Source organism: Triturus cristatus, chromosome 3_2, assembly GCF_964204655.1.
Source record: "Triturus cristatus chromosome 3_2, aTriCri1.1, whole genome shotgun sequence".
Classification (NCBI taxonomy): domain Eukaryota; kingdom Metazoa; phylum Chordata; class Amphibia; order Caudata; family Salamandridae; genus Triturus; species Triturus cristatus.
Genome location: NC_140584.1, coordinates 414,944,659 through 414,971,809, shown reverse-complemented (window position 1 = coordinate 414,971,809; position 27,151 = coordinate 414,944,659). Strand labels below are relative to the sequence as shown.

The following is a 27,151-nucleotide window of genomic DNA, read 5'->3' as shown; positions in this document are numbered from 1 at the left end:
GTGCCGGCCCTACGAAAGTCTCGATACCAGAGTTCCGAGATTACCTAGTTCTATGCGTGAGCTGCACATCCACTCAAGGTTTGTTTCTTTGCATTTTGGGTTTTGTAATCCTATTATCCCATTAACAAACCAGAAGTACAAGTTCCAGATACAAAAAAAAAAACTGAACTGGGTGAGCTGCTCGTGCAAGGACCTGGAAGCTTAGGTCTGCAGTAGCGAACGCCCAAGCATGCAGCATTGCTCTGTTAAAACATTTCCTTCTAAAGTTGTGCGCACCACGTGAATACAACCTTTTGCAGTAATGGCTGCTTCCGTGAGGAGGGCGGGAGGAGGAGAGACCGGGGGCGTGGTGGAGGGCACAGGCAGCCGGGGACTGGCGGTGACACGGAGGAGCAGCTCTGCAAACACACCGAGCGTGCAGCCAGTGCTGTGGGCGGACGGCACATCTCCCCGAGCAGAGAGCAGCGTGGTGCACAGAGAGGGACCAACACCGCACCGAGGAGAAAGTGCACGCTGGGCAGAGGCGAGCACTCAACCACTGAGGATAAAGCACTCAACTACTGTGGATGCAGCAACACCCTGGGCAGAGGCCAGCACTCTACAGAAAGGAGAGAAGGAGCGGACGAGCACACCACTGCCTTTCTCCGAGGCAGAGCAGAAATGCCTCGGAGAAACGCAGCGGCGTTTTCGGATTCGGGGGCGTGTTTTGCTGTTATCTCCTCTTGCCATTGGCTGGAGGAGATAATTAGACTTTCTGCAAAAAACACGCCCCCCGATCCGAAAAGGACGGGGCCTAATCGGAATGACGGACCTCTTCTCCAATGGCTGGCCAGCATTTAAGAGGCCAGCCAATGGAGAACAGGGGAGAAGAGGGGCGGGTTCAAGCCCCTCTTCTCCAAGTCATTAAATCTCGACTTTCTGCAAAAAACACGCCCCCCGATCCGAAAAGGACGGGGCCTAATCGGAATGACGGACCTCTTCTCCAATGGCTGGCCAGCATTTAAGAGGCCAGCCAATGGAGAACAGGGGAGAAGAGGGGCGGGTTCAAGCCCCTCTTCTCCAAGTCATTAAATCTCGCGAGCGAGACTGCGCAAGCGCAGCCTTCGCTAGCCGAGACCTAAAAAGTGGGGGTAACCATAAAAGTTGATCCTACTTTCCTACACCATGGATCCCTTTGCGCTGCATTTCCAGGAGCGCCACCTAGGGCGCGGACTACACTTTCACCGTGGTCCCCTTTTAGCATCATTGTACGCAGATGTGTTGCTATTTGTTAGAGATGCCGAGACCAACCGTCCGCCTCTTCTTTGCAAGGTCATCTGCTTTGGGACTCTCTCTGGTCTTGCGACCAATGAGTGTAAATCCAAGATTTTCCCCTTGACGAATGCCATAGTCTTCTTGTCCCCTTGAGTTCCCCTTAAAATGGAGTACAGATCCCCCTAAATACCTAGCCTTTTAACTCCATCGACATCGTTCTGAAGTCGTACGCCTGAACTGCGGCCCCGCAATCGATAGGTTAAAATGTCAAATCAATCAGTGGATTAAACTCCCTTTATCCATCACTGGTAGAATTGCCATCATAAAGATGGTGGTGCTACCCCATTTTTATATTCCTTTTTGAACATTCCTAAAGTTCTGACGAAAGGCTTCTTTGACACCTCACATGGTATGCTCACGCGACTGGTGTGGGCCAGTAGATGACCAAGAATTAGTTGACAAACCGTTATCATGTCATATGCACGCAGGGAGTTGTGGGTCCCAGATTTCTACCTCTACTATTTAGTAGCACAGGCACATTTTGCATACCACTGGTTCCATCCCGATGTATGCTTACAATTTTTGAAACCGGAGTGGTCACAGGCCAGCCAAACCCACTTTCCACAATTATGCCACGCTGCCTACCCAGGACTCTTTCAGAAATATAGATGCTCCTGACTACACACTGGGCCTGGACCAGACTACAACGATATCTTGGTTTTACTCATTTGTACTCTCCACATATCCCTCTTTCTGACACCCCTGGCTTCCGATGACTACAGAGACGCTTACCAAGCGGACACTGACCACCTGCTGACTGCACAGACTGGGTGACCTATTTGCGGATGCTGAAATACGCTCTGTCACCTCACTTGCGGGAGGGCACAATGTATCCTATATGGACATATTCATTTTATATCGGAACCTCTGGACCTTCCGCCACTGTCCATGGTCATTACGGCCTGGGATAATAACCATTTGGTCTCTCGACTATATCACGCAGCCTTCTCGCTGAAACCGGTTGTGGAGAGAGGGCTCAAATGGCATTGGAGGGAGATTTGGGAATCCCACTATCAGACACGACATGGTACTTCTGCTGTGATCAGACCCATTTAGTATCCAATAATCATCAGCAAAAATTACTACATTTTGAATATCTACACCGTGCATATACCACTCCTCTTCTGCTGGCCAAATTTGACTCGCTAAATCACACTGCTGCTCAAGATGTGCTGTATACTATGAGAGTGAGGCAATAGTGGTGTCCCTGGGGCATTGTATGATACACTAGAGTAAATTCATGTGTAGACAGATTATTATACACTAAGCTTGTAAAGTAAAAGGGAGTTTACTATTCCTAACTGTCTGTTTCTGGTTGTTTTCTCCAGTTTTTTTCCCCCTATAGTAATTCCACTATTATCATAGAGGAAATATCTCAATACGGAACTACAAGCTTTAGACTTCCTCTATTCTCTACTTGAGGTGAGGGTTGTATAGTACTGGGACAGGTAGAGTCTGAGGAAGGCCGGCGTGACCCTATACGAGGGACACACACACAAGGCCGAAACGTGTCGACCACCTGGCAGTAAAGGAGGGGTGTTAGAAGCACATTACATCTCCCAATCACCACCATCCTTCACGTTTTTAACCCTTGCCGGAGGGTCCAGGAATAAAGTCTTAGACACAGCGACACTTTCGAGCTAGTTTTAACTCGCATCACAATGCACTTTCACTCCCGTCGTTCCAAGCCACTGTGAAATAATTTGTTCTTTTCTGTGTTGTATTGTCTCCCCCCACCCTATTGCTCCACTCTGTGCGTGGCTACACCGGGGTGTATTGTAAGAAGCCCTATGATGAAGCATGTCACACATTTGTGTGAGTGAGGGCAGTATTAGCACACACAGCACATGCCAGCATGAGATATAGACATTTTATTACTCCCTGAGGTACATCCCTTACTGAGATAAGTACCTATAGCCATGTACTTGAGCTTCATGCTGTCACTACTGGTTATCCAACTGGAGTCACTATTAGAATGGTCTCTGCGACTAGGTTCATGGGCCCGATACCGGTCCGTCCTCTTACTACATCTCATGTTCTCTTCTCCATTTACTTTTTCTTTTCCTGCTCCCATTCTCTTCTCACTTGTGCCATTCATTTATTTTCCATGCTCATCACCGTGGTTTACTTTTCAGGAGTGCACAAGCTAATTGTGAATTTATGTTTACCCTAGATCCCACCGAGCATTTATATTTGCTTTTATTAATATTTTGTATTGTTTGTTCTAATCTAAAAATCCAATAAACAAGGGTTTAAAAAAAAAGCACCTCAAAATGCATGAACAGTTCACTTTTCCGAGAACCAGTGTCCCTCCAATCAGTTGTTGACACTGCATTGGGCTCTGCAGTGGATAGGATAAGATTACATCTATGATTATAATACCTTAATCAGCTTCATCCAAATTATTTTCAAGTAGAAAAATGGAAGTACTCTTGAGGCAGAGCTTACATCTCCCCACCTGCCAAAAACAGTAACATCATGGGGCGATGCAGGTCTAAAAAGTTTGGGACCCACTGCCCTCGGGTGTCAAACTTGATCTGAAAACTCAAAAGAAGTACTCCTGCACGCCAGTTGGTGGCATCCTGAGGCTCTGCTCTGAAAGTGACAAGCAGGGCTGCCTATGAGTGCCACTGAAACCTGTTGACGTCAGCTGCTTTTGAAAGCTTGTTGAGCCTTCAAACACCGAGAACATCAGCGGATTTGGTTCTTGACTAGTGTGTAGATCTCTAGTTTGGAACCTTTTTAGATGGAAAAGAGTCAATTTCACAGAACAGGGTGGAGGGAGAGTGGTGAGGGATCTGCAGTTAGACCAATGCTCCAACCACACCTTCGACAATGGAGCAATCCTTATCAGCGAGGCCCTCATCACTATACTCAACATCTCCATCAGTACAGCCAGCTTCCTGAAACCATAAAAACATGAAGCTGTCAACGCCCTCCTTAAGAAACCCTCGGCTGAACTGACCAAACTTGCCAAATAAAGACCGATATCCCTCTTCCTCTACCCAGCCAAAGTCCTGTAAAAAGCTATCAACAAGCACTTCTTTGACCATCTTGCCAAACACTAGCTTCTAAACAACAAACAATCAGGATTCAGACCCCAACCACAGCTCAAAAACAGCTGATTGCAGCAATGGTGATATCCGTATTATCTTCGACAGGGGAGAAACTGCAGCCCTAATCCTTCTAGACCCATCAGCAGCCTTCAACACTGTCTCCTACCCTAATTCAACAACTCCACAAAGCAGGCATCCAGGGACAAGCTCTTAAATAGATGTCCTCCTTCTGCAATGGAGGGACCCAAAAAGTCAACATGCCCCCACACCTAAGAACCACCAGATCTTACCTGCGGAGTCCCGCAGGGCTCCTCAATCAGCCAAACACTCTTTAACCTCTAAATGAACTCCGACTGGCTGAGGCCATACAAGCTCACAAAACAAACATCCTCACTTATGCTGACAACATGCAAATGATACTATGCCTCTTGGACAAAACACCTAATACCAGGAACAAGTTCACCACATGCATGTGTTGAGGGTCTCGTCCAAAAGGGAGAATGTGAGTTGTGTGTCGCCTGCGTAGGGGAGGATGTTGATGTGTGCACAAATGACATTGGCTAGAGGGATCATGTATGCATTGAAGAGGGTGGGGCTGAGAGATAAACCATGAGGCAATCCGCAGATGAGATTATGGGTTTTGTAGGAGTAAGGTGCCAGACTGACATTTTGTGTTCGGTCCTTTAAGGAGGAGCAGATTCAGTGGAGAGTGGGCCCTTGGATGCCAATCTCATGTAGACTCCTGATGAGGATGGTGTGTGAACCATGCCAAATGCTGCAGAGAGGTCTAGGAGAATGAGGACAGTCATGTCTCCTCTATCAAGGATCATGCCAATGTCGTCTATGGCAGCGATGAGTGCTGTTTCTGAACTGTGGCTGGACCTGAATCTGGACTGCATAGCATCAAGGAGCTGGTGGTTGCGGAGGTGGTCTGTGAGGCGTCGTTTCATTAGTTTCTTCAAGACTTTTCCGGCTAGGGTAGGAGGTAGAAGGGTCTGTAGTTGGAAAGTGTAGCTGGGTCAGACAATGGTTTCTTGAGCAGGGGGCATGATGGTAGCATGTTTTCAGGTGCCAGGGAATGTGACCAAGTCAATTGAGGCAATGAGGATAGATGTTACTGCTTTGCAGATCAGTAGGAGTCCTTTGGAGAAAGGCGAGATGTGGGCAAGAGTCAGATGGAGCCCCCCAAGTGGATGGTCTTCATTGTAGTAGCAATGGTGGTGACGTATGCCCGTTAGGTCGGGGGTCTGTTCATTAGTTATGATGGGAAGTTGAGTTGTGGCGGTGCTAGGGGCCGGCTGAGGTGGCAGGAGGCATGATGAAACCTTTGATGCTATTGAAGATTTTCTTGCTGTTAGTACTGATGTTAATGCGATCTACAAGAGATGTGTACTTGGTGTTCCACATCTGATGGGGACAGCACGTTATGGATGACTTGAAGAGGTTTTTATCCGTGGTGTTTTGACTAGTTGCTTCCAGTGGCATTTCGTCAGCCTGAGTTCCTCTATGTACCAGTTGGCCTGCGGTTAGGCTCTTGCTGCTCGGTTACAGTTAAGGGGAGCCAGGGAGTCCGCACATGCCGTAATCCAGCTGTTGTGTATTTTATGGCTGTCAGCAAGTTACTTGTGCGCTCCGATCTGTGCCCAGGAGGCTGAATCCCACTCCTGTCCTTAGAAGGTTTTTCAGCTGCGTTTGGCGGTTCTGGTGGCGGTAGGTCTGTTATGGTGCAGGATGGTTATTCTGAAAACTGACATGGGCATAGTCTGTTCATGTCATAGTTGCTGGCTTATTGACTGTGATTTTGCAATTGAGGAGAAAATCGAGCCCAATAGGTGTACAGCGGTGTGGATGGGTTTGGTAACATGCTGGGGGAGGTCAAGTTTTAAGAGGTTTTCTAGAAGGGCTATAGAGTTTAGGTAGGTGTGATCTCCTAGAAGAAAGATAAGAGCTCTAAGGACAATGACGGTGCTGGCTTTGATGATGAGAGGTGCGACAAAGTAATGAAGTACCCAGCAAAATTGGTGCGGCATCTGTATACTAGGGTCCCGCGCAGGGTTGTCGGTGATGCGTATATTGAACATGAGATGTTCCCTGGTGGGGGTGTCCTTAGAGGTGGTGCAAAAAATTATAACTTTAAAAATGATGGTGACTCCATCCCCATTCTTGTGTTAACAGTCTTGTCTAATGATCTTGCAGTTGGCGGGGATAATTGTAGCGATGCTTAGGGCAGATGTTGGGCTTAGTCATGTTTCTGTGTAAAAGAGTAGGTCCAGAGCATGGTCATGCAGTAGGTCCCTTATTTCTGTGTCATGTTTGGTGAGCGAGCTGATGTTTAGGAGCATGCATGAGAGTGTGGCATGTTGGTTGGGTGGTGTTTGGTGTGAGCGAGTGAGGTGCTGTTGGAGCATGAGAACTTGCAGGAGGTGCATGTGAACACTCTTTTGTTGTTGTGTAGTGCAGAGTGGCAGCGGTGTTGTGGCAGGGATTAAGAGCATGAAGGAGCTCACACTATCAGTGTGTAGGGGGAAAACCAAGGTTCCTGGTGCTGAGCGTGATCCAGGCTTGGACGGACACCGGCGTAAACTACCTTATCTTCAGCGTCCCAGCGGCACGCCCACTATGCGCCTGCCTGCTGCAGCTGCCATTAAATAGGTCATTGGAGGTGGGCAGGATACCCTGGGATGGAAACCGGTGATGTCACTTCCTGTGCAGATGGATGGTGGGAAATCCAGTGACGTCACGTACCTTGTCTAACTGAAGACTCCTTTCCTTACGTAGAGATACCAAAGCAGTACTTCCCCAGATTGTGGGTCTGTGGAATGGCTCTGAACAAAAGGTCCTGCAGGACCGAAAGGCCCATCCTGACTGACCTGACTTTTAAGGCAATCAGTGCTGTGTGCACAGCTGGCCACATAGCAGTATGATAGATAAACAAGTTACTTACCTTCGGTAAAGCCTTATCTGAAAGACTCTGTCCAGCCAAAGATTCCTTACCGTAGAATTATACCCAGGTGTCAGACTGGATCTGGACATTTTTCAAGGGCAGTATCCCTCTGCGCTGGTAGGTGGCGTCAATTGGCTCATGTGGCGTGTCGGAAGTGACGTGTGTGCTGCCTATATAAGCATCACCCTAGCGTGCTGATGCCAGTTACATTTCAAGACTTTCAACGTCGGGAGCACAGATCCACGTTGAACACGGACTACTGGTGTTGAAAACTTGGGTCCTGAAAGGGGAATGCCCTGTGCCTAGAAATCAGTCAGGGAGGATGGGTGGGTCGGTAAGGAATCTGTGGCTTGATATAGTCTTTACCAGATAAGGCGTTACCGAAGATAAGTAACCTGTTCTTCTGATAGAATAGATCCCCAAGCAATACCTTCCTGGAGGTAGATCTGCAAAACAATTATACCAAAAAGTCCTGCAGGACCGAACAGGCAAAGTGGCTGTCCCAATGGACCGTACTGTCTAGGCAGTATAGTTTAGTAAACGTGTACAGAAGCACCCACAATGCTGCCTGGCAGATGTCCAGGACATGGACTCAGTGTGCTAACGCAATGGTTGCTGCCTTGGTTCTGGTGGAATGAGAATGCAAGCCCTCAGGAGGTTGCTTCTTGGCCAATGCGTAGCAGATTTTAATGAATAGCATGAGCCATTGAAAGATGGTCCGCTTCTACAGGCCTTTACCTTTCCGCTGCGACATACCCCACGAAATGTTGGTTGTCCACCTGGAACACTCGTACAGACAAAGAAGAACGACAACAGTCTTTTAGGTCCAGTTGGGGAAGTCACTCTTCTTCCCCTGAAGGAATGTGGTTGAGCGTAAAATAGTAGGCAGGGTGTTAGACTTGGCCTACATGAATGGGAGTGACAATGTTTGGTAGAAAGGAAGCTCTAGTCCATAGTACCAGCTTGTCTGGGTAGATGTTCAGGTATGAAGGCCTGGATGACAAATTCTGAAGCTCCCTAACCCTCCGGGAAGATGTTATTGCCACCAGGAAGGCCGTCATGATGGTAAGGAGCCTGAGAGGACAGTTGTGCAAGAGCTCAAAGGGAACACACATCAGGAACGTCAGGATGAGATTAAAGTCCCACTGAGGCATGATAAAGGGGGAAGGAGTAAATTTAAGTTGCAAACCTTTCAAGAACCTATGTACAATAGTAGATTTGAAGAAGTATGGCTGGTCAGGTAACCCCAGAAAGGCTGATATAGCAGAAAGATAATCGTAAGGTGCCCAGAGAAGAGCCCTGCTGGGCAAGGAAAAAACAAAGCTGAGAACCTGAGAAAAGGGAGCAGAAAGGGGGGGTGGTCAACCTGCTTTTCTGAACACCATGCCACAATTTAGCCCCAAAGGCAGGTGTATACCGTTTTTGCGGAGGGATTCCTGGCTGCCAGAATAACATTTCAAACTTAAGGCGAACATTTGAAAGCTGTCAACTGTTGCAGCTCAATCTCCACGCAAGAAGGAAGAGCGTTGACAGGTTCTGGAGGAGGACTCACCCCTGCTACTGCGATGGAAGATTTTCCTGAGGGGAAGCCTAATCGGAGGACCAATGGCCATGCTCAATAGCTGGGGATATCAGACTCTCAGAGCCCAGCCCGTAGCCACTAGGAAGACGTGGGCCTGGTTGTTCCTGATCTTCCGGAGAACTCTAGTTAGGAGGGGTATGGGCAGAAAAGCATTCAGGAGGCCCGAGTTCTGCTGGAGACAAAAAGTATCTCCGAGGAAGTCTCACCTTGGAAACTCCAGCATGCAGAACTGCTAACATTGCATGTTCTCAGTGGTGGTGAATAGACCTACCCAAGGCTCTCCCAACTGCTAAAAGAGACCTTGCACCATCTACAGATAGAGACGCTCTTTGTGATCCGCTAGGCGTCTTTGATTGAGTTTGTCCGTCCTGGCGTTCAGAGAGCCTGCCAGGTGTTGAGCCACCAGGGAAATGCCCTGACTTTCCAGCTATGTCAAGAGACGCAGGACCTCTTGACAAATTGTCTATGACCCCATCCTGCCTTGTTTGTTGCAGTACCACTAGACGGTGGTTTTGTCCGTGAACACCTGCATTAGCCTTCCATTGATGGAAAGTAGAGAGGCTTTTAATGCCAGCCGGATCGCACAGATTTTCAGAAGGTTGATGTGGAGTCCAGATTCTGCCAGAGACCAAAGGCTTCTGATCGCCACCTCTCTCAGATGGCCACCCCATTCTAGGAGAGACGCATCAGTTACTACTTTTGGATCTGGTAGGGAATAGCGGAGATTGGGCAGCTGACCCAATCGCTGTTCATTAACTATCACTGCAGGTCTTTTGCCGTTCCCTCTGAGATCTGAACCATGCCAGACAAATATCCCAGATGATACGGCCACTGGAATTTAAGATCCCATTAAAGCTTGCATATGTCAGCAGGCATGCGTTACAAGCAGGATGCAGGAGGCCATGAAGCCCAGCAGCCTCAGAGTCAGGCTCATTGAAATTCAGGATAGAGGCTGAAAGATTGAAATCATAGCCGGAATTTCCCGGACTCGCCATTTGAGAGGACAAGCCCAAAACTGCACCATGTCCAGAACAGCTCCGATGAAAGGGAGCATAAGAGAGTCAGGTGAGACTTTGACATGCTGAATATTGAACCCCAGTGAATGCAGGTAGTCTGCCATAGTCTGGAGGAGGGAGAGGACAGGCTGAGGCGAACCGGCCTTCAACAACTAGTTGTCGATATAGGTGAAGACTGAAACCCCTAAATTCCGCAGATGAGCTACAACTACTGCCCTCACCTGGACAAACACCAACGGGCGTTGGTAGGGCCAAAAGGGAGCATGGTGAACTGAAAGTGCTTGTGGTGCACCGTGAACTGCAGGTACCGCCTGTAGGCGGGTGGGACGGGAATGTGGAAGTATGAGCGTTGCAAGTCCAACGTTGCCAACCAGTCTCCCAGATCCAGGGCAGGCAGGACTTGAGCGAGCTTGAGCATTTTGAACTTCTCCTTCTTGAGGAAGAAATTAAGAGGATGCAGGTCTAGGGTAGGACAAAGGCCTCTGTCCCTCTTGGGCACCATAAAGTAGCGAGAATAACAACCATGACTTACGTCTTGCATCGGTACCCTCCCTATGGCTCCCTTCGCCAAGAGAGCCATCACTTACTGGCAGAGCAAGGTATGATGGTCCTCTGCCATCATGACGCAAGCAGGTGGAGGAGTAGTCACAAAGGGGAGGGAGTAGTCCTTTTAACCAATGGGTTCTTCAAATTGTCCAATTTTCTGGACCGCCAATGGCGCAGGTGATGGCATATCCTGCCTCCCACTGGGTGCCCATGATGGTAAGTGGGCAAACTACAAGAGTTTGGAGGCTGCAGCAGCCAAGGTAGCCGGCCTCGGAGCACAAGGCTCACGGTTCGATTCCTGACGCTGGAGATAGCTCAGCCCATCACCATGTGACTTTGGGCAATAACTTGCTTAATCTTCACGACGGCCCCCAGCGCCTTGAGACCCTTAGGGGTGATTAGTTTGCGCTTTACAAATTACGGGTTATTATGTTTATTATTTTTATTACTGGCCCAACCTACGAGGTCTGTGGCTATCGCGTCCTCAGTCAAGCAGATCCTGGGAAGCTTGTGTGCTGTGGTGGCTGGGCAGGTTTAGAAGAGGCCGGAAGCCCCTCCCATGGACACAAATGGAGCGAAAGCAGACTGGTGTAGTGAGGGCCATGGAAAGGCCCAAGGACATGGCTGTAACCCTGCTATCCTTAAAGTGCTCCAGCACTGATTCTGCTTGGTCTCCAAAGTGACGGGAGCCATCAAAGGGCATGTCTATAAGAGATGCATGGACATCCCCTGAAAAGCCAGTTGTCCTCAGCCAGGTGTGGTACTTTAAGGCCACTGTTGATGAAACCGCTTTGCCAAGCGAGTTCGTGGAATCCAGTCCACATCTGATCGTGAACTTTTCTGCTTTTCTCCTGTCAGCAACAGCCTTGGAGAGTATTGCTTGGCCCTCCTCCAGGACCATGGGCAAACCTGGGCAACAGAATCTCATAGAGCATGGGAGTAATGGCCCAAAAGGCATGCAGTGTTCACGGACTGCAGTGCCAGATTTGTGGAAGAAAACATATTCTTTCCTCGGGTGTTCAACCTCTTGGATATCCTATCCAGAGGAGCGGTAGGGAATGTGCCAGGACCTACATGGGAGGTAGAGGCTTAGACTTTCCGGGCTGGGGTTTTATGTGAGGACCTAGGGGTACCAGTGGGCAGGGTCGTTCACAGGAGCCACTTTGCTGGGATTAGACCAGGTTCCAAGCAGGACATCAGAAAGGGCTTCATTGAATGGGAGAAGTGGTTCTGAGGGGGTCACTCCCAGCTGAAGCACCCCCGTCAGGATGTTAGTCTGGACTGCCACAGACGCAAGGCTAACGTCAAAGACCTTGGCTGTCCTCCTCACCACCATTGCAAAGGATGCTCCCAGCTCCATAGCCCTGGTAGGGGGAGAAAGCATGCAAGTATCTGGATAAATGTCCAGTCCACTGGCCTCATCAAGTCCTCGCACTAGTCCTTTTGAGGATCTAAGGGCTGGTATTTCTCAGGGTCCAGAGACTACTCCGAATCCTTCTAGAGTCCTAGCCTGTTAGGGCTCAAGCTCCGGGAAGAAAGGAATGGCTTAAGTAAGCACTGCCGTCAGATGGCGCCCCTCAGGGTCCCTGTCAGAGATGGGGATCAGAATTGGGATGGTGCCTCTGGATCCATCTGTAGATCTAAGGGACCTGACTGCCAGCATGGAACTAGTAGGATTTCCTCCCAAACCTGCAGGACCAAAGGAGCACGGGCAGGAACAGGACGCTCAAATATGAGGCCCATGGCCTTAAAAAAACCTTGGAATTTAGCTGGGGTTGCTCGGGCTGCCGAAAACTCATAGAAAGTCGAGCTGATTCAGGCACTGGCTCAACCACAGAGCCAGGCCTCAAATGTCAACACTCCTGCATCTCGTCAGCCAACAGACGAAGTGAAGTCGAAGACCGCTTCAGCTTCTTTTTTTTTTTGGTGTGGGAGCTATCCGAGTGGCCTGACGACTTGGAATGAGACCAGGAATTCGGACTCTGCAATCGATCCAGAGGCCTACCTCTCGAACAGGATCGAGACCGTCGTGGAGTCGTTTGTCAGGCAACAAGGAGTTTGAGGGACTGCTCTCTCAAGGCCTCAGGATGCGTGGCACGGCAATCGGCACAGGTGTTTGCATTGTGGTCGCGCTGCAAACACCAGAGGCAAATAAGATGCAGGTACATCACAGACTTCTGTCGAGGACAGGCGCCGCAGGGCTTGAAACCGGTCTCCTAGTGGATAACCCTGCCACACCAGGAGAAGAACTCTCCAAAAATGTCAACAAAATGACGAAAAAAGCTCGGTCAAAAAGTGACTGACGAGGTAGCTCTCTTCAGAGCTGCGCTGGCTGGTGTGGAAAGAAAGTAACTGATGTCAGCACGCTGGGGTGGTGCCAATATAGGCACAGTGCACTTAATGTCTGGTACAAACAACACCAAGTGGAGCCGATCACCGCCACCTAGTGGTACGGCTCACGAAAAAGTTCCGGATCCATTCTGACACCTGGGGATAATTCTAAAGGTAATGAATCTGTGGCTAGAAGTTATCAGATATCCAGGACAGGCACTCCACATGCTAGCACAGTAGTAGCAGCCTTGGATAGAGAGGAATGAATACTTAACTGTTCAGATGGCTGCTTTTTAGCTTCTGTGTATGAGATTTTAACACAGGGGGGATTATCCACGTGCAGAGGGGACTATCCATGTGGAGATGGTTCTTTTCGACAGCTTATTTTGTACTTCCACCTGTACTGGGATAGTGAATTTTTGAGCAGCTGTATCAAGATTAGGAATTTACCATTATCATTAGGACGCAAATTGTAAGGAGCCAGATTCTGCTTGACTCCTTCCATAGGAATTTATCCCACACACATTTGACTACCCATGTGGATCGGTTGATGTGTGCTGTTATCCCAATCATTAAGAACAGCATCGTATTCCTGACCTTAACTTGGGCCACCAACACAGTCTGATGACTCAACATCAGTGTCTTAAGAATGTTCAAATAATGGCCCAGGCAGGACACAGGATGCAAGTGGGAAATGGCTGGTTAGGAGGGGCAATGACAGAGTAAGGCTGTTTAGAAGGCGGTGAAAGAAATCGAGGAATTACAGGCTGTGACAGTACTATTGGCACTGATAGTTGAGACACTGGCAGAAGCAGTCTGTCACAAAGTTCTTAAAACATGTTTCAAGGAGTCCAAAAAGATCTGCAGATACTTTGAATATTGATGGTGTTGGAAACATTGTAGGGTCTCTGTAACATCATCTTTTGTCAGCCTGGGTGTGATGACAGTAAGCGCCCTCATCCTCAGTCATCATCATGAATAAATTAAATGTCTAGATTTCCTGCCAGAGAGTCATCTTACTGACACTCATCATCGCCTGAGTATACTTACGGTAACTTCCTGCTTCAGCTTCCTCCACAAGTTCTTTCTCACTATATTCCTCATAATTCAGTTGCCTTGGTGTAGGCTTTGGCATGATGCAAACTGGAGGGATAATAGACTATTTGAATGGTTGAGACGGATGGGCACCAGAGTAGTTAGTGTTTTCAAGTGAGTAACTTCGGCTGGTTTATGTAACAATTTGCTATCACGCCAGTGTCAACGATAATAAACCTCCTGATATCCAGAGTCATCATCCTGTATAAACTGAAGGTTAAGAGGATGAGGAGTTTGTGCCAAAGACTCATCAAGCTGATTCTCACATTAGTTGCAAAAGGCTCACATTGACTCCTGCTCATCAGCTCCCTCAATAAGTTCCTCACTACAATCAACAGTGTCATCTAATAGCCTCGGTGGACGTGACAGCATGATGCTAGCGGGACAGATAATGGACTGTACTAGAATGGTTGAGACTTAAGGATTGATGGACAACAGGGTAGTTAGTCTGGTTAGCTCTATCCCATCAATGAATTTACTGTCATCAGAATCATTGTTGATAGTAGTGATGTTCTCATTGGTACCTGTGTTGTTCATGGTGATGTTAATGAAATACTCATTGTTGAAGGGTTGTGTTAGTTGATGTTATGCTGCTCATAGTCAAAAAGGTATTGCTCTTCCTCAATGGGCTCTTGTCTGTCATTGATTGGGTCTTGCTTATCATTGATGGAGGAGAAGATGATGACGATTTCTTCTTCAATGGCACAGTTAACGTTGACAGTGTGTGCTTAATCATAGATGGTATGGCTGAAAGAGTGGTTGCTGTCCCAAAAGGTTTGAGAGACCTTTACTGATCTTTCAGATCATGGCTGTGTCTTCTACACTAGTAGACTGATCCTTATAGGCAGAACTAGAGGGGACCTTACTAGCAGATGACTTGATCAGATCTCTTGAGGTAGGATTACATTTTTGCCTGTCACTCTTAGAAACTTTATTTGGTGTTGTGCTCTTTAAAGACTCACCACCAGGAGAGGTTGCCTTCAATGTGGAGAGGAGATGTTCTGGAACTGAAGTTCTTACAAATGGAGCATTTCGTTGCTGAATGTCCATCTGTGGGAAGACCCAGCAGGCACTTAATGTGTGGGTCATCCACATATATTGTCAACGTTGCACAAGTAATACAAGGGTTGAAAAGGCTCTTCTTTTTCGGTGTGTGTCATGGTGACAGAAGTCTCTGGGATCAGCTACCCAACCACAAAAAAAAAGTATGACACACCAATGCAGCAGAGGGTGAACGATAAACCATAGACGAAAAATTAGAATTTTACTGGAAAAAAATATTCTGGTGAAGAGTAAAGGATTCACATTCATTCACCAGACAGATACAAAACCAGAGCAGTTGAGCCTCATGGATGAAATGAAAATCTGTGCATCTCCACCAGATTTGTCAAAGTGTGGGTCATAAAATTAAAATAAATACACTATATGCCATCTATGGCTGTTTCAATGTTGTTTGAGTGTTCTGTACACAGCTATGAAATAGGCTTCATTACCTACACAAAACTGACCTTAACAGTGCTTAAAAGTATCAAAGTTGACACAGGAAGGCTAGCAGAGTAACTTGTCACAGTAACCTGGCATGTACTAAAGCAGAAAGGTATTCTGAGCAAGAATACAGGCGGAAAATGAATGGTGGTACCAGCACAAGGGTGTGGTTTATTAGTGGAAGTAAGAGAGGAGAATTACGTGGGAATTACGTTTTACCACAGAACCTCTGGAATGATATTGCATTTATTTTCAAGGTTGAGCAAAGGACAGTGCTGCCAAGGAGTAGACACTACATTAAGTGCTGGCAACATTTGACATCTCAGTTGCGAAGAAAAATGCTGACTCTGGTTATTTGTACCTTCGGCATTTTCATAAGCAATGGTGGGGGAGGGTTTAAAGGGTGTGAGGAGGACACTCATCTGCAAGGCCAGATTGCCAACTGTTCGGCACATTTATAACCAACAATCACAGCAATCCATTGCATGGACAACTGAGTTTTCACACAAAAAAACAGAAATGCAACAAGAGACCTTTAATAGATCAGTTTACATTTGCGTTATTACGAATTTCAAAGGTACCACATTTGAAAACAAAAAAATGGCCAGCTTCAATGGAGTACAAATATAAAGGAAAAGACACACATACCACAATTGCTCTCCTCATCCCACACCTGCACCCTAAGGAAATTCTCCATCCAGAATGGGTCGCAGACGCAGCGCTTGGTGAATGAATCGCAGCGACCATGGTCTGAACAGTTCAACTGGCAGGCTGCAAGACAGTGGAGGTAAAAGAACATACATGGAAAAACATCAATTAGAAGCATATGAAGATGGAACATTATGAAACTTATGTCAGATAAGCATGGTTGGCAGGCTATAATATAGATGTGGGGCACGAAAATAGAGAGAAAGATAGAAGCACATTAAATAAAAGATAGTACGTAAACACAAAAAGAAAATATTACTTACCTGTAAGAATCAGTTTGCAGCATGCGGTGAGCTGAAGACCATATGACCTGCACACTGCTGTCGTCCATTGTTGCAAGTTGTTTTAGTTCAAAGTGGAATTTGAGGTGACTCCTGACCCTTCCCCGAAACCCACAATGCACTAGGTAACAGAGTGCAACCTCAGAGTGCTTTTCCCATACATGTGCAAGTTAGTTAATCTGAAGATGTCAAACAGGAGAGTCTATGTATACAGTGATTAACTTTATTATAAAAAAAGAAAAATGCTAGTGTGGAACTTGGTGTAGTTCGGGTGCAGGCGGGGGAGGTATTGAATGGCTCACCAAAGAGGAACGAAATGTATGGACACTTTTGGAATGTTTAGATGGGGTACTGTGGGGGGGGGGGGGGGGGGAACAAGAAAGAGATTTGGTTCTGACTGCAATGCACTGCTGATGGCGCTTACGTTTCATTGTGAAGCCCAATATGGAGGCTGAAAATGTTAGGAGTTGTTAAAAAAAAATAATATATATATATATATATATATATATATATATATATATATATATATATATATATAAAAATAATTTCTGTTTGAATGATATGAAACAGAAAGTCAACACTAAGAAATAATCAAGAGTTTGGTCTAAGTAAGACATGATCTTTATGCACTTGAATAAAAGGTCCTTCCCACTGTTAAAACTTTTCAATGAGGAATGCCACCTTCAATGAAAGATACTGTAGTGGACAAGTGTGTAGGGGATCAAATGGCAGTCCCAGGAGTCGGGTAAGAACAATGTTCAATTTCCACGAGGGGGACAGGTGGCAATCTATGGGGAATCGCTCTGAAGTGTTCCATAAAAGTTCTTATTACTGGCATATATATTTAATAAACACTGAAGAGTACGCTAAGCCTGCCTTTTTTTAAGTGCAATAATTAATAGACAATGTCTTGCACCGAGGACTACAGAAACAGCTTACTAACGAGTGCGGCAGTAGCTGACATACCTCTTTCATTTGGCTACAGGAAAGACGTAGTGGTAGGCTTGGGCGCTTCTTCCAGAACTGATATGCACTCTTCTTAAACAGGGAAAAATCTTAAGATTCAGCACTCTGAGATTTGGGATTTTAGTGCTGAGTAAGTTTGTGAGTACATTTCTCTTTTATCTTGTGTGGATATACACACATCTCTAGGAGTGCTGCGTACCACAGCTACTGTGCCCACTTAGCTGCTATAGGAATGAGCCTCACAGACACTGGTCTCATTTTCCTCAATACAGTATCAGTAGTAGTGGTGGAAAAGAGCAAGCAAATGTCTTAAACCAATTTATTCATAATGCACTGTCATTCGACTATGGGTGCCGCCACCAGGAGGCAAAGCTGTGGCATTGTGCGTTTGAATACATCAGAAGCAGGTCAACCGTCAGGGTCCTCCATTGGTTAAAGTATTCTTGAAGTATCAGACTGTTGTTCTCCCACTTATGTGTTTGCTAAAGCATTCTGCTGAGGAGGTCTGCAAAGTCGTTATCCTCTCCAGGAATGTGTTCCGCCTGGAGAAAGACTTGATTGTGAATGATCCAATGCCTGACTGTCTGAGCCAAGATGGACAACTGAGGTAAATGTTTGTCCCCTTGCTTTTGAATGGAATACATTGCGGTCGTATTGCCTGCCCAAATGACTGCTGACCTGTTATGAACCAGTTTGTAAAACACACTGAGCGCTAACTGAACTGCAATCAATTCTAGGACACTGAAGTGCAACAACCCATGCTGAAAAGACCATTACATTAGCCTTCAAATGTGAAGTAGCCTGAATGTGCTCCCCAACTCTTAAGGGAGGAGTCTTTAAAGATAGTCACTTATGGCTAGGCATTGAGGACTAGGTTTTTCTACTCCAGTTTGCACTGATGCCCGGGCTCCATCAATACTAGATACTCCTATTGACCCGTCACTTGTGACCATTGATTGGCAAGACCCTGCTGTAGTGGCATGTGTGTAATTAAGCATTAAAGATTATTGTAATACAAGACACTATAATTCTTAACAGTTTCATGACTGTCCTCGCTATTAAGGGGATACAACGCCTGGTAAAGGGGAAGCAGCTTTTAAAATGCCATAATTCTGTCACTAATTGTGCAGTCTTTCTCTGCTACCATATTCAATATTGCTGCATTTGTTGTGTGAAGGAGGGACACTGCTTGAGAGCCAGACAATGTTAACCCGCTGCTGCTCTCTACCGAGTCTTTGTAATAGAGGAAACATTGAATTACACTGCTACTAAGATGCGCTGCAACTACTGCTAAACGTTTTGAAAACACCAACAGCGCTGTTGTGACCCCAAAAGGTAGCATTGTAAACAGGTATTTTTAGCCACCTACCCCAAACCGGAGCTACTGGTCATATGCCAGATAGAAGGGGATGTGGAAGTAAGCATCCTTGAGACTGAGGGTCAGCAGGAAGACCCCCCACTCAGAGGAGTGAAACTATGTTCTGTAGAGTTGTCATTTTGAAATGCTCTGATCTCATTCAAATGAGTGACTGTAGGCCGAGAATCGATCGCGGTGTACTATCTTTTTTGGGAATGCAGCCTTGCAGTTAATATACTCTTTGTCGGAGTGCCTGCACTTGTTTTTGAAGCTGTTGGCAGATGTGCCTGCATACTGAAATGTTGTGTGGTCTGGTAAAGAATTCCAAATTAAAACAGTAGGCAGCAGTAGGCGGCAGCAGTAGGCAGCAGTAAAATGGAGCTGTGTATTTGCCCGGAAGCAGTCCAGCTGTGTCTAGTGCACATCGGATACTAGCCTTGGAAATTATCTCATCTTCCTGCACTAGTTCTTTTTCACTTTTCTGTAGGCTTCTTAGAGATGCTTGATAAGCTGTTCCTGTCATAACTGGAGAGTAAACACATTTTCTTTGTGAGTGTCACTGTCTGCCTGCTTTGGCAGTTATCTTTTTCTTGTTGCATCTATTCTTTTACTTTCTTTAAGAGAGAACGGAGACTCTCCTGTCCCCTTGTGTAAGCTATTTTACTTGAAATTCTATTCTGAATATTTAAGCATGCTTTTTTAGCAAGGGGAGAAACTGAATTGACCTCCCTGTCTTGGACAATATTTCTATAACCAAATCTTCTCTTTTAATAACATAGAGCTTTATATTATGATGTTCAGTGCTATGGATAACTGTATGGTCTGCAGTAGTGGCATTCAAGCTCTAATGGATTTACTTGAAAGAGATTGAAAGATGGATTGTCTTGTGGGTTGGCATGATAATCATGTCACAGGTAAGAACCTCAAAGATTGACGCGTGCTGGGACCGAGTTGTAGTCTTTGTTCTAGATGTCAGTTTCCTTGGGGGTCCATGGAGACAATTGTTCTCCAAAGCTAGTCATTCGCATATAGTCAGAACTCTGCTTCCTATTGGTCCCCAGAGTACTTGTAGGGCTCCCATTTGCATGGTCTGTTCGACGTCATCTACACTGGGCACAGTTGGGGAGAACCTTGGTGCTGCGTTCTATAATGCACCATGGTTTACCAAAGTCTTTCTGTACCAGAAGGCCTGACAGATCAAACAATTTGACTCCTTGTGGTCCCTTGGTAGACAGCGATAAGGGACCCCTTGTTGTTTTTACTATGGGAACTTACTGTTGCAACAATATTCAAATGGAGTGTTCTCCACCCCACTAGCCCCCTGCATGAGGGGAGTAAATGCAGCGTCTGGATGTTGAATATTCAGACCTATTGCACAGCGTTCCCTAGAGGTCTGATTTGTGTACCCAACCCAATGGCAAAAAAAAGAAGTGGAGGCTATATTCTTGCGATTTGTGGGTACTGCGGAGGGCCCATAAGTCAACCCGAAATGGAAACTATAACATCGAAGAACAACTTTGAATATCTGCACCCAGCACAAGAAGGTCTAAGTGTTCACAGCAGCATGTGATTTACAGCAGCACATGCTGTCTTTCCAAGTAGTGCAATGGGTTTAAATGGTGGTCTGCAGAATGGAGCAAGACGTTGAGACACACAAAACACATCTAAGAGAGGAATAAACACATTTGCACTACAACTTTGCGCCAATTGCATCTGTAGGTTGTGCAGTTCACTTGTTAGAATGCATGGTTGAAGTAGGAAACATGAGCACATGAGCATAATCCAGAAACAAATTGTAGGTGGAAAAGATTATATAAACAGTTTAATCAAGCGTTAACACATGCAATTGATGTGCCATTGTGTATTAGTGCACTCTAAGGTGTGGCACGCAGATATTTGGGCCAGCAGAACTGCTTGACAACAAGTACTAACTTTCAGTTTGGAGTCAGAATGCATGTCACTTGTATTGTTGCAGTTGTATTATGGAGCTACGTTTGTGATCGTGTAGTTGCATGGTGATGTATGGGAGAAACATTGCAATTAAAATGTGCTTTAGGTCAAGCCTAATAAAGGAACTGCTCATGAAGAAGGCCAAAGCACACTGCAAAAGAACTAATGATTGCAAACAACAGAAGGCCTTCTTAAAAAGGCCACTGCATGAAAAGGAACAACAAAAGTGGAGGCTAGCTACAAAGCAGACAACAAGAGCAGCAACAGATATCTAATAGATATAAAATCAACAAAAAAGTGGAGAACCAGAGAATAGTTATCTGTAACTCTTTCTTATCCAAGGGAATCATAAATGTAGTCATACATTCTGCCGATGTGTGAGATCCTCATAGCAAACACAAGGAGATGATGGACAGAGCACTGAAACTTTTTCGACACTCACCCCCTATCAGAGATCTGGGTTGAATCCATTATTGATCTTTAGCTCACTTCGCCACCCCAGTTCAGACCCAGCCATATGCAAATCAGTCTTGATCCTGTTCCTTATGGGAACAGTCCAGCCCGAAATGCCAAGCCAGGTCTTCCCTGGATCGGAAACAAGCATCTCGGGACCGTTTTCGGGGTAACACCCCATATCAGCCAGGCTACGTTAAATCTAGTGGCAAAGTGAGCAAGCGACCCACGTCTGGGCATACCCTACCAACTTACAGCAAATAAAACACACACAAGGAGATGATGGACGGAGCGCTGAAACTTTTCAGACACTCACCCTCAGTCACAGATCTGTGTTGAATCCATCATTGTTCTTTAGCGTACTTTAACATCCCAATTCAGACCCAGCCATATGCATATCAGTCTTGACCCTGTGCCTCATGGGAACAGTCCAGCCCGAACTGCCAAGCCAGGTCTTCCCTGTGTGTGTGATCCTCAAGCACTTTTTACCAAATGTATGCATGTTACACTTTTCTTTTGAAAAGTAATTCTTTTTAAAAACGAAGCAAAGTTTTGAACAACATAATAAAGGCTATACTAGACATTTTTCACAAATGTCCTTCAAAAAGACACCATTTTAAAAAAGGACTAGTCTCCATTTCATGAAACCTCTTTCGCAAAGCTTTTTTTTATTTTTTAAAGGAGAAAGTGAAGGAAAAAGGCTCAGTTTTGCTAAATACGTTATACCCTAAAGGGGCTGTAAAATTGTCGATATTTCTGTAAGCAATGGTACCCCATCATGCATTGCAATTGGGTGAGCTGTCTTGTTAACATAATCAATGATTCTGTTAAGAACAGTAATTCAATTTGTTTGTCTCTTCACTGAGGAGGAGAGATAGTTGATCATGGTCATGAGTCATGGATATGACGAAGATTTCCACAGAGGATAACTAGGATTACAGGTACGTAACTATTTCTTCTCCTCCAGGAGATCTTCATTATTAGTCATAAGCTCTGAAAAGAGTAGCGATAACATCCCTTTAGAACACTGAGTAAAGAGTCAAAAAGAAAAACTATGCAAAAACATTACGTAATGAAACTTGTTCCACCCGGGCATCTGCTGTGTAAATCAATTCCAAACAATAGTGACTAGTAAATGTATGCACAGACCCCCTTTACATATATCGAGAGAACACAACCCTTTCGTAAGACCAAACAACAGTTTGTTTCCTTCTCACCACCACATAAAGGCAACCCCATCTCCAAATCTGGGATAGCCAGGTGGATTGACAAATGCATTCAGATTTGCTACCACAAAGCAAAACAAACGGTATCTGTTCCCCCTAAAGCCCACACTACACGTAAGATAGGGGCTTCCAGGGCAGTCTTAGGAAACATCCCTTTACATTATAACTGCAAAGCAGCTACATGGTCAACACTGCACACTTTCACTAAACACTATTGTGTAGACGTGCAAACTAAGCAACAGGCTAGTGTGGGCCAGGCTGTACTCAAAACATTGTTTCAAACCACTGCAACAGATACTGGTGGCCGCCGCTAAGGATGGGTACTGCTATATAATCTTTGCACAGTGTGTAATCTGCAGCTCATATGCCTCGAACGGCAAATGCTACTTACCAGTATGCATCTGTTCTTGGCATGTAGAGCTGCAGATCTACACACGCCCACCCGCCTCCCCGGCTACCTTTATCTGTTCCAGTTTATCTTATTTAGGTACAACACACATGGGCATCTTCACTGTTTATTACAACACTCCATCATTTCCCTTCGGGCGAAAAACAATCTGAGGATGGAGCAGAAGCCCATGCGCAATACGATCCAAAGGAGGAGTCACATACCTCATGACTTCCAAAGACTTTCCAAGAGGAAAAACAACTGCAAACATCCGGGCCCAACACGAGATGGCGGACTATGCACAGTGTGTAATCTGCAGCTCATATGCCTCGAACATGATGTTTACAATCAAATTAATTGTAATTTTAAAAATCCTTTTTTAATGGAAAAGTCACAGTTCAGAAAAAAACACCATAAAGTTGGCAGTTTCTTGTCCAAACCTTTTGTGCCTACTGCCACTATTCTGGGTCATATGACTATGATTAACTTTGTTGCTGTCCTTTGTGGATTCCTCACAGACAATGAGAGACTAAGTGCTGGCAGGATGGGACATCCTGCTTGGATGTTTGGGGTAGAGATGTTCTCTAACCCACTTGAATTTCAACAGCCTGGCTCCAACACACACAACTTGACTTGACAACTTGACACCAGTCTTTTGTCACCCTAGATTACTTGGCGCCATGGCAGGGATAGGAAGTAACTTGCCAGAAACAGAGGTGGGTGTATTATATAGAGTCCCCCATACTTCAAAGGCTGGCAGCTGGTATAAATATTGGACCTCCTGAGTTGATCATCAGATGACTTCTGTACCAGTGGAGACTCAGAAGAAGGACTGTTCTGCTACTAGGAGAGCCCTGCTGTTCTACTGCCTGAGGAAAGAAGACTGAACCTGCTACTTCAACCCAGAACCACCGGAATGACTCCAAGGACTAGCTGAGCTATAAGGCCATCATAAGCTCCAGAGACCCAGATGCCCAGACACAACTAGACCTGTCTGTGCCCTGCTGCTGCACGAGTGAATCCTGATACCCCTGGAGCTTCATTTCCTTTTTGCCATTTAGATTAAATCCAACTTGTAATTTAATTGTATCCAATGGCTCCAGCTTTTATTTGTATTCTACAAAATCACCTCTGATGGGTTTTTCGGTCAGTTGATCCGGTGTTTCCATTTCTTAATCATCTCACTATTACTATGTGCAAGTGATTCCTTCACTGAGTGATTATCTCACTAGTATGCTGTTTCGCCGCCAGCACCCAAATGCATGTCACAGTTTTTGCTTCATGACATCACGTTCTACAGCACTTGATGATACGCATGATGACACTGTGCATGGCCTGACTGATCTTTTGAACATACTTCTTTTCATAAGAGGGTCCCTAATTTAATTGTATTTCCTCTGCCCCTTACTCTCTTCTTGTGCCTTCGTTCCTCTTCCTTCTCTTCACCTCCCCTAGCAGGCATTTTGTCTCGGGCACAATTGCTTATGTCCTGATGAAGATCCCTACCTTAAGGGATCGAAACGTCGTCGACCATAGTACCATAACTCTAATTGTTGTTATTTAATTGTTCATGTGAGCATAGTTATTTAACATTATATTTTCATTGCAGTCACATGGAAAATGTCTGAGTAATACAGCACTGGCAGCCTCCCCGGACACCAACATGGCCGCCAGTGATGGACTGAAAGACCCGGAGGTTAGCATACCAGTTTCCGCGGTACGCACGGCGGAAGAGGAGGACAACGCCATGAAGGAGGCGACAAGAGGAGCATCGGAGATGACAGGCGGCGCTCGTTGGATGCCGAGGGAGGAAGACATAGAGAACAAACCAGGTTGGAAGATGGAGGGAAGTCAAAGTGGGAACAGCCTATACGAAGGTTCACCCGACGGACTGGAGAAAGATACATGTTGCCGCTGGGATTCCTGAAGAGCAGCCTGCCGGTACGCCGCTTGCCACGTCCCAGGAGGGTCGTGGCCATAGGCAAGTCTCTTATTTTATGTTCTTGGCGACACACAGGTGGTAGATAGGGAGTGCACACCACCACTTGCAGAGTCTCACCTCATTATGACACCAGAGGCACAGGTGTGGTGACGGTGGCATGAACTTGTTAAGAGCCAAACCTACAGTCCATTCACAGCGAATATTTGTTTTCTCTTCTTTTTTTTTTTGTTCTCCGAGGACTACCCAAGAACACTTCCTGTAACCGGGAAAGGGAACCCCAAACAACGTCAAGGGAATCCAAGTAAAGGAAATGGGAGTGACCTAACTGAGAAGGCTATCCCTGAAGGATCTTTAATGAACTGATAAATGACTTGTTCCACGATTGTCTTTCCCTGAGCCACAAGTAAACTGTTTGGTTTATCTGCATTGAAAAATCCCTTCCATAATAGAATAGATGCATGAACTCCTTTTCTCGCCTTTTATTCGGACACTCTTCTTCTTCCAAATCCTTTCATAAGCTAAACCTGGAAAGGGGAAGGGACTACCAGTCTGATCTTTGAAAAAAAATGTAATTCTCTTTTTCCCCACTTTGTTGGTGGGTTATTTTAATTCAATAAATGTATTTGACTTTCCATTTGGACACCTAACACAAACCTCATTGTATCTCTATGTATCAATATTTGTGTTACTACACAAGTAACAGACCAGTGTTCCTTTAAAAATGCTGGCATAGTACTGGCATTTGTGGTTCACATTGGTCGCAAACACATCCAGATTTGGTATGACCCTGAGGAAAAGCATGCAGTTGAGTTGTTGTTGCTGCAACTACTATTCATAACACTTTTTAGGTCTCGCTGAGACAGCGCAAGCGGTCTCTTTGAGACATTTTGTAAGTGGGTCTTCAAAAGTGCTACCCACATGGTTTTGCTGGCCGCCTAGAGCTTGCGTGCACGATGGCGTGCACGTGCACAGCTGCTCCTCTGCTCCTTGCATTCCCCCCTCCCTTCTCACCCAGCCTTTTGATGCTCTGCTCGCATCTCCCTCCTCCCCCTCTTTTTTCGTCACTTGTATTCAGGCTCCTCGCATCCCCCCCTCCCTTCTCACCCAGCCCTTCTTGTTTTTACTGCACTTCGACCTCTGGGTAAATATCACAAATCATTTAACGCAGTGTGTCAAAACAAACAGCTCCTTGTTTTTCCTACCAGCCCGTCTATGCATGAGCCCTTTAATTGTTATGACATCCTACACTTGCTTTCTTTACCACCCACTCTGTTCTCTCAATCTGTCCCAAAGCCCTCACTCATACATACAGTTCTCTAATCCATCACTTCCTCTCACTTACCCGATTCTCTCCCTCTGATCCTTTCTTTAACTTTACGCTCGCTAGATACTTTTCTCTTTCCTGCTGACTTCTGCTTTTTCTCCTGTCATTTTCTCCTCTCCTACCTGATCCCCTTTATCTCGTTTTTCTCTATTCACAGTTAATGCCTTACTAGCCTCAGCCGCTCTTTTTATAATTATTAATTTATCTCCTTGTTTTTCATTCTCTTTCTCTGCCTTCGGATTTTTCCATTTGACTTCACTTTCTTCTACGCTATTAAGAGAGACCTCTTTTTCTGTTACCCCCTCACAAAGCTAGGACACCACATAGTTACTTTGTGCCCTGGCTGGGAGGATCAGGGCAAGACTCAACGTGTGCTGCTGCTGCACCCGTCACCTTTCTGTGCTCTGTGACGTCACCCAGTGACAGGCGCTTTACAAAGCTCCTAAATATACATCTTTGCACAGCAGATTGCACGGGAACTGGACTCCGAGATGCCAGTGCTCAGCTTCGTGGATAAGCACCCTAGAATTAGTACTTCCCTCCCAATGACTCTTGACTTGCTTCCCACTGGATTTGTCTTAACCAATGTTCCTTAATGCTCATGTGAATAGCATCCAGTGTATGGTGAAAGTAACCTAACAAGGCAGCGTGCAGAACACACAGAAGATATTTATGGGATTGTTTAGAACAGTAACAAGACATAATCACATGTGCAAGAGGGTCAGAGTGTTCCAGGGCAGCGGTTGCTCCCTGATGATTCACTTTATACATGAAGCAGAGATGCACAGGGAGTCGAGATGTTGATCATGCAGGGTGGGAGAACAGGTCTTGGCTTGCAGCCACCTTCCTTTACAGCCACTTGTTACAGGGTTTTATGGTTCTGCACAAGATGTTGGTATTTCCTTGAAAAGTGTGACTTTGAGGCTGGGTCGCTAGATACCGTGGGCGCTGATCCCCAATAATCATATGAACCCCAATATTTTTAAATCACCTTATATTTTAGGTCAGTGGTTCCGCTCCACTGTTCCATTGATCTAGCAGCTGGAAACACCACCATATTTCCTCAAGTTCATCAAATTAGCAAAGTATTAATCATCATAGTCAATTAATAACTGGGACCACTCGATAACTGAGTCTTAGATCAGGAGAATAAGTTAAACAATTTATTTGAGGTAATCGCAATAAAG

At 45.8% G+C, this 27,151-nt stretch overlaps 1 protein-coding gene across 1 annotated transcript in view; it reads right to left on the bottom strand.

The window, feature by feature from the left end:
- Positions 1-27,151, bottom strand: part of KIAA0319L (KIAA0319 like) — a 941,156-nt gene that overhangs the window by 75,958 nt on the left and 838,047 nt on the right. Inside the window, exon 18 of the mRNA XM_085647985.1 lies at positions 16,018-16,140. Coding sequence (XP_085504111.1) covers positions 16,018-16,140 — 123 coding nt within the window. The remainder of the gene's footprint in view (positions 1-16,017; positions 16,141-27,151) is intronic.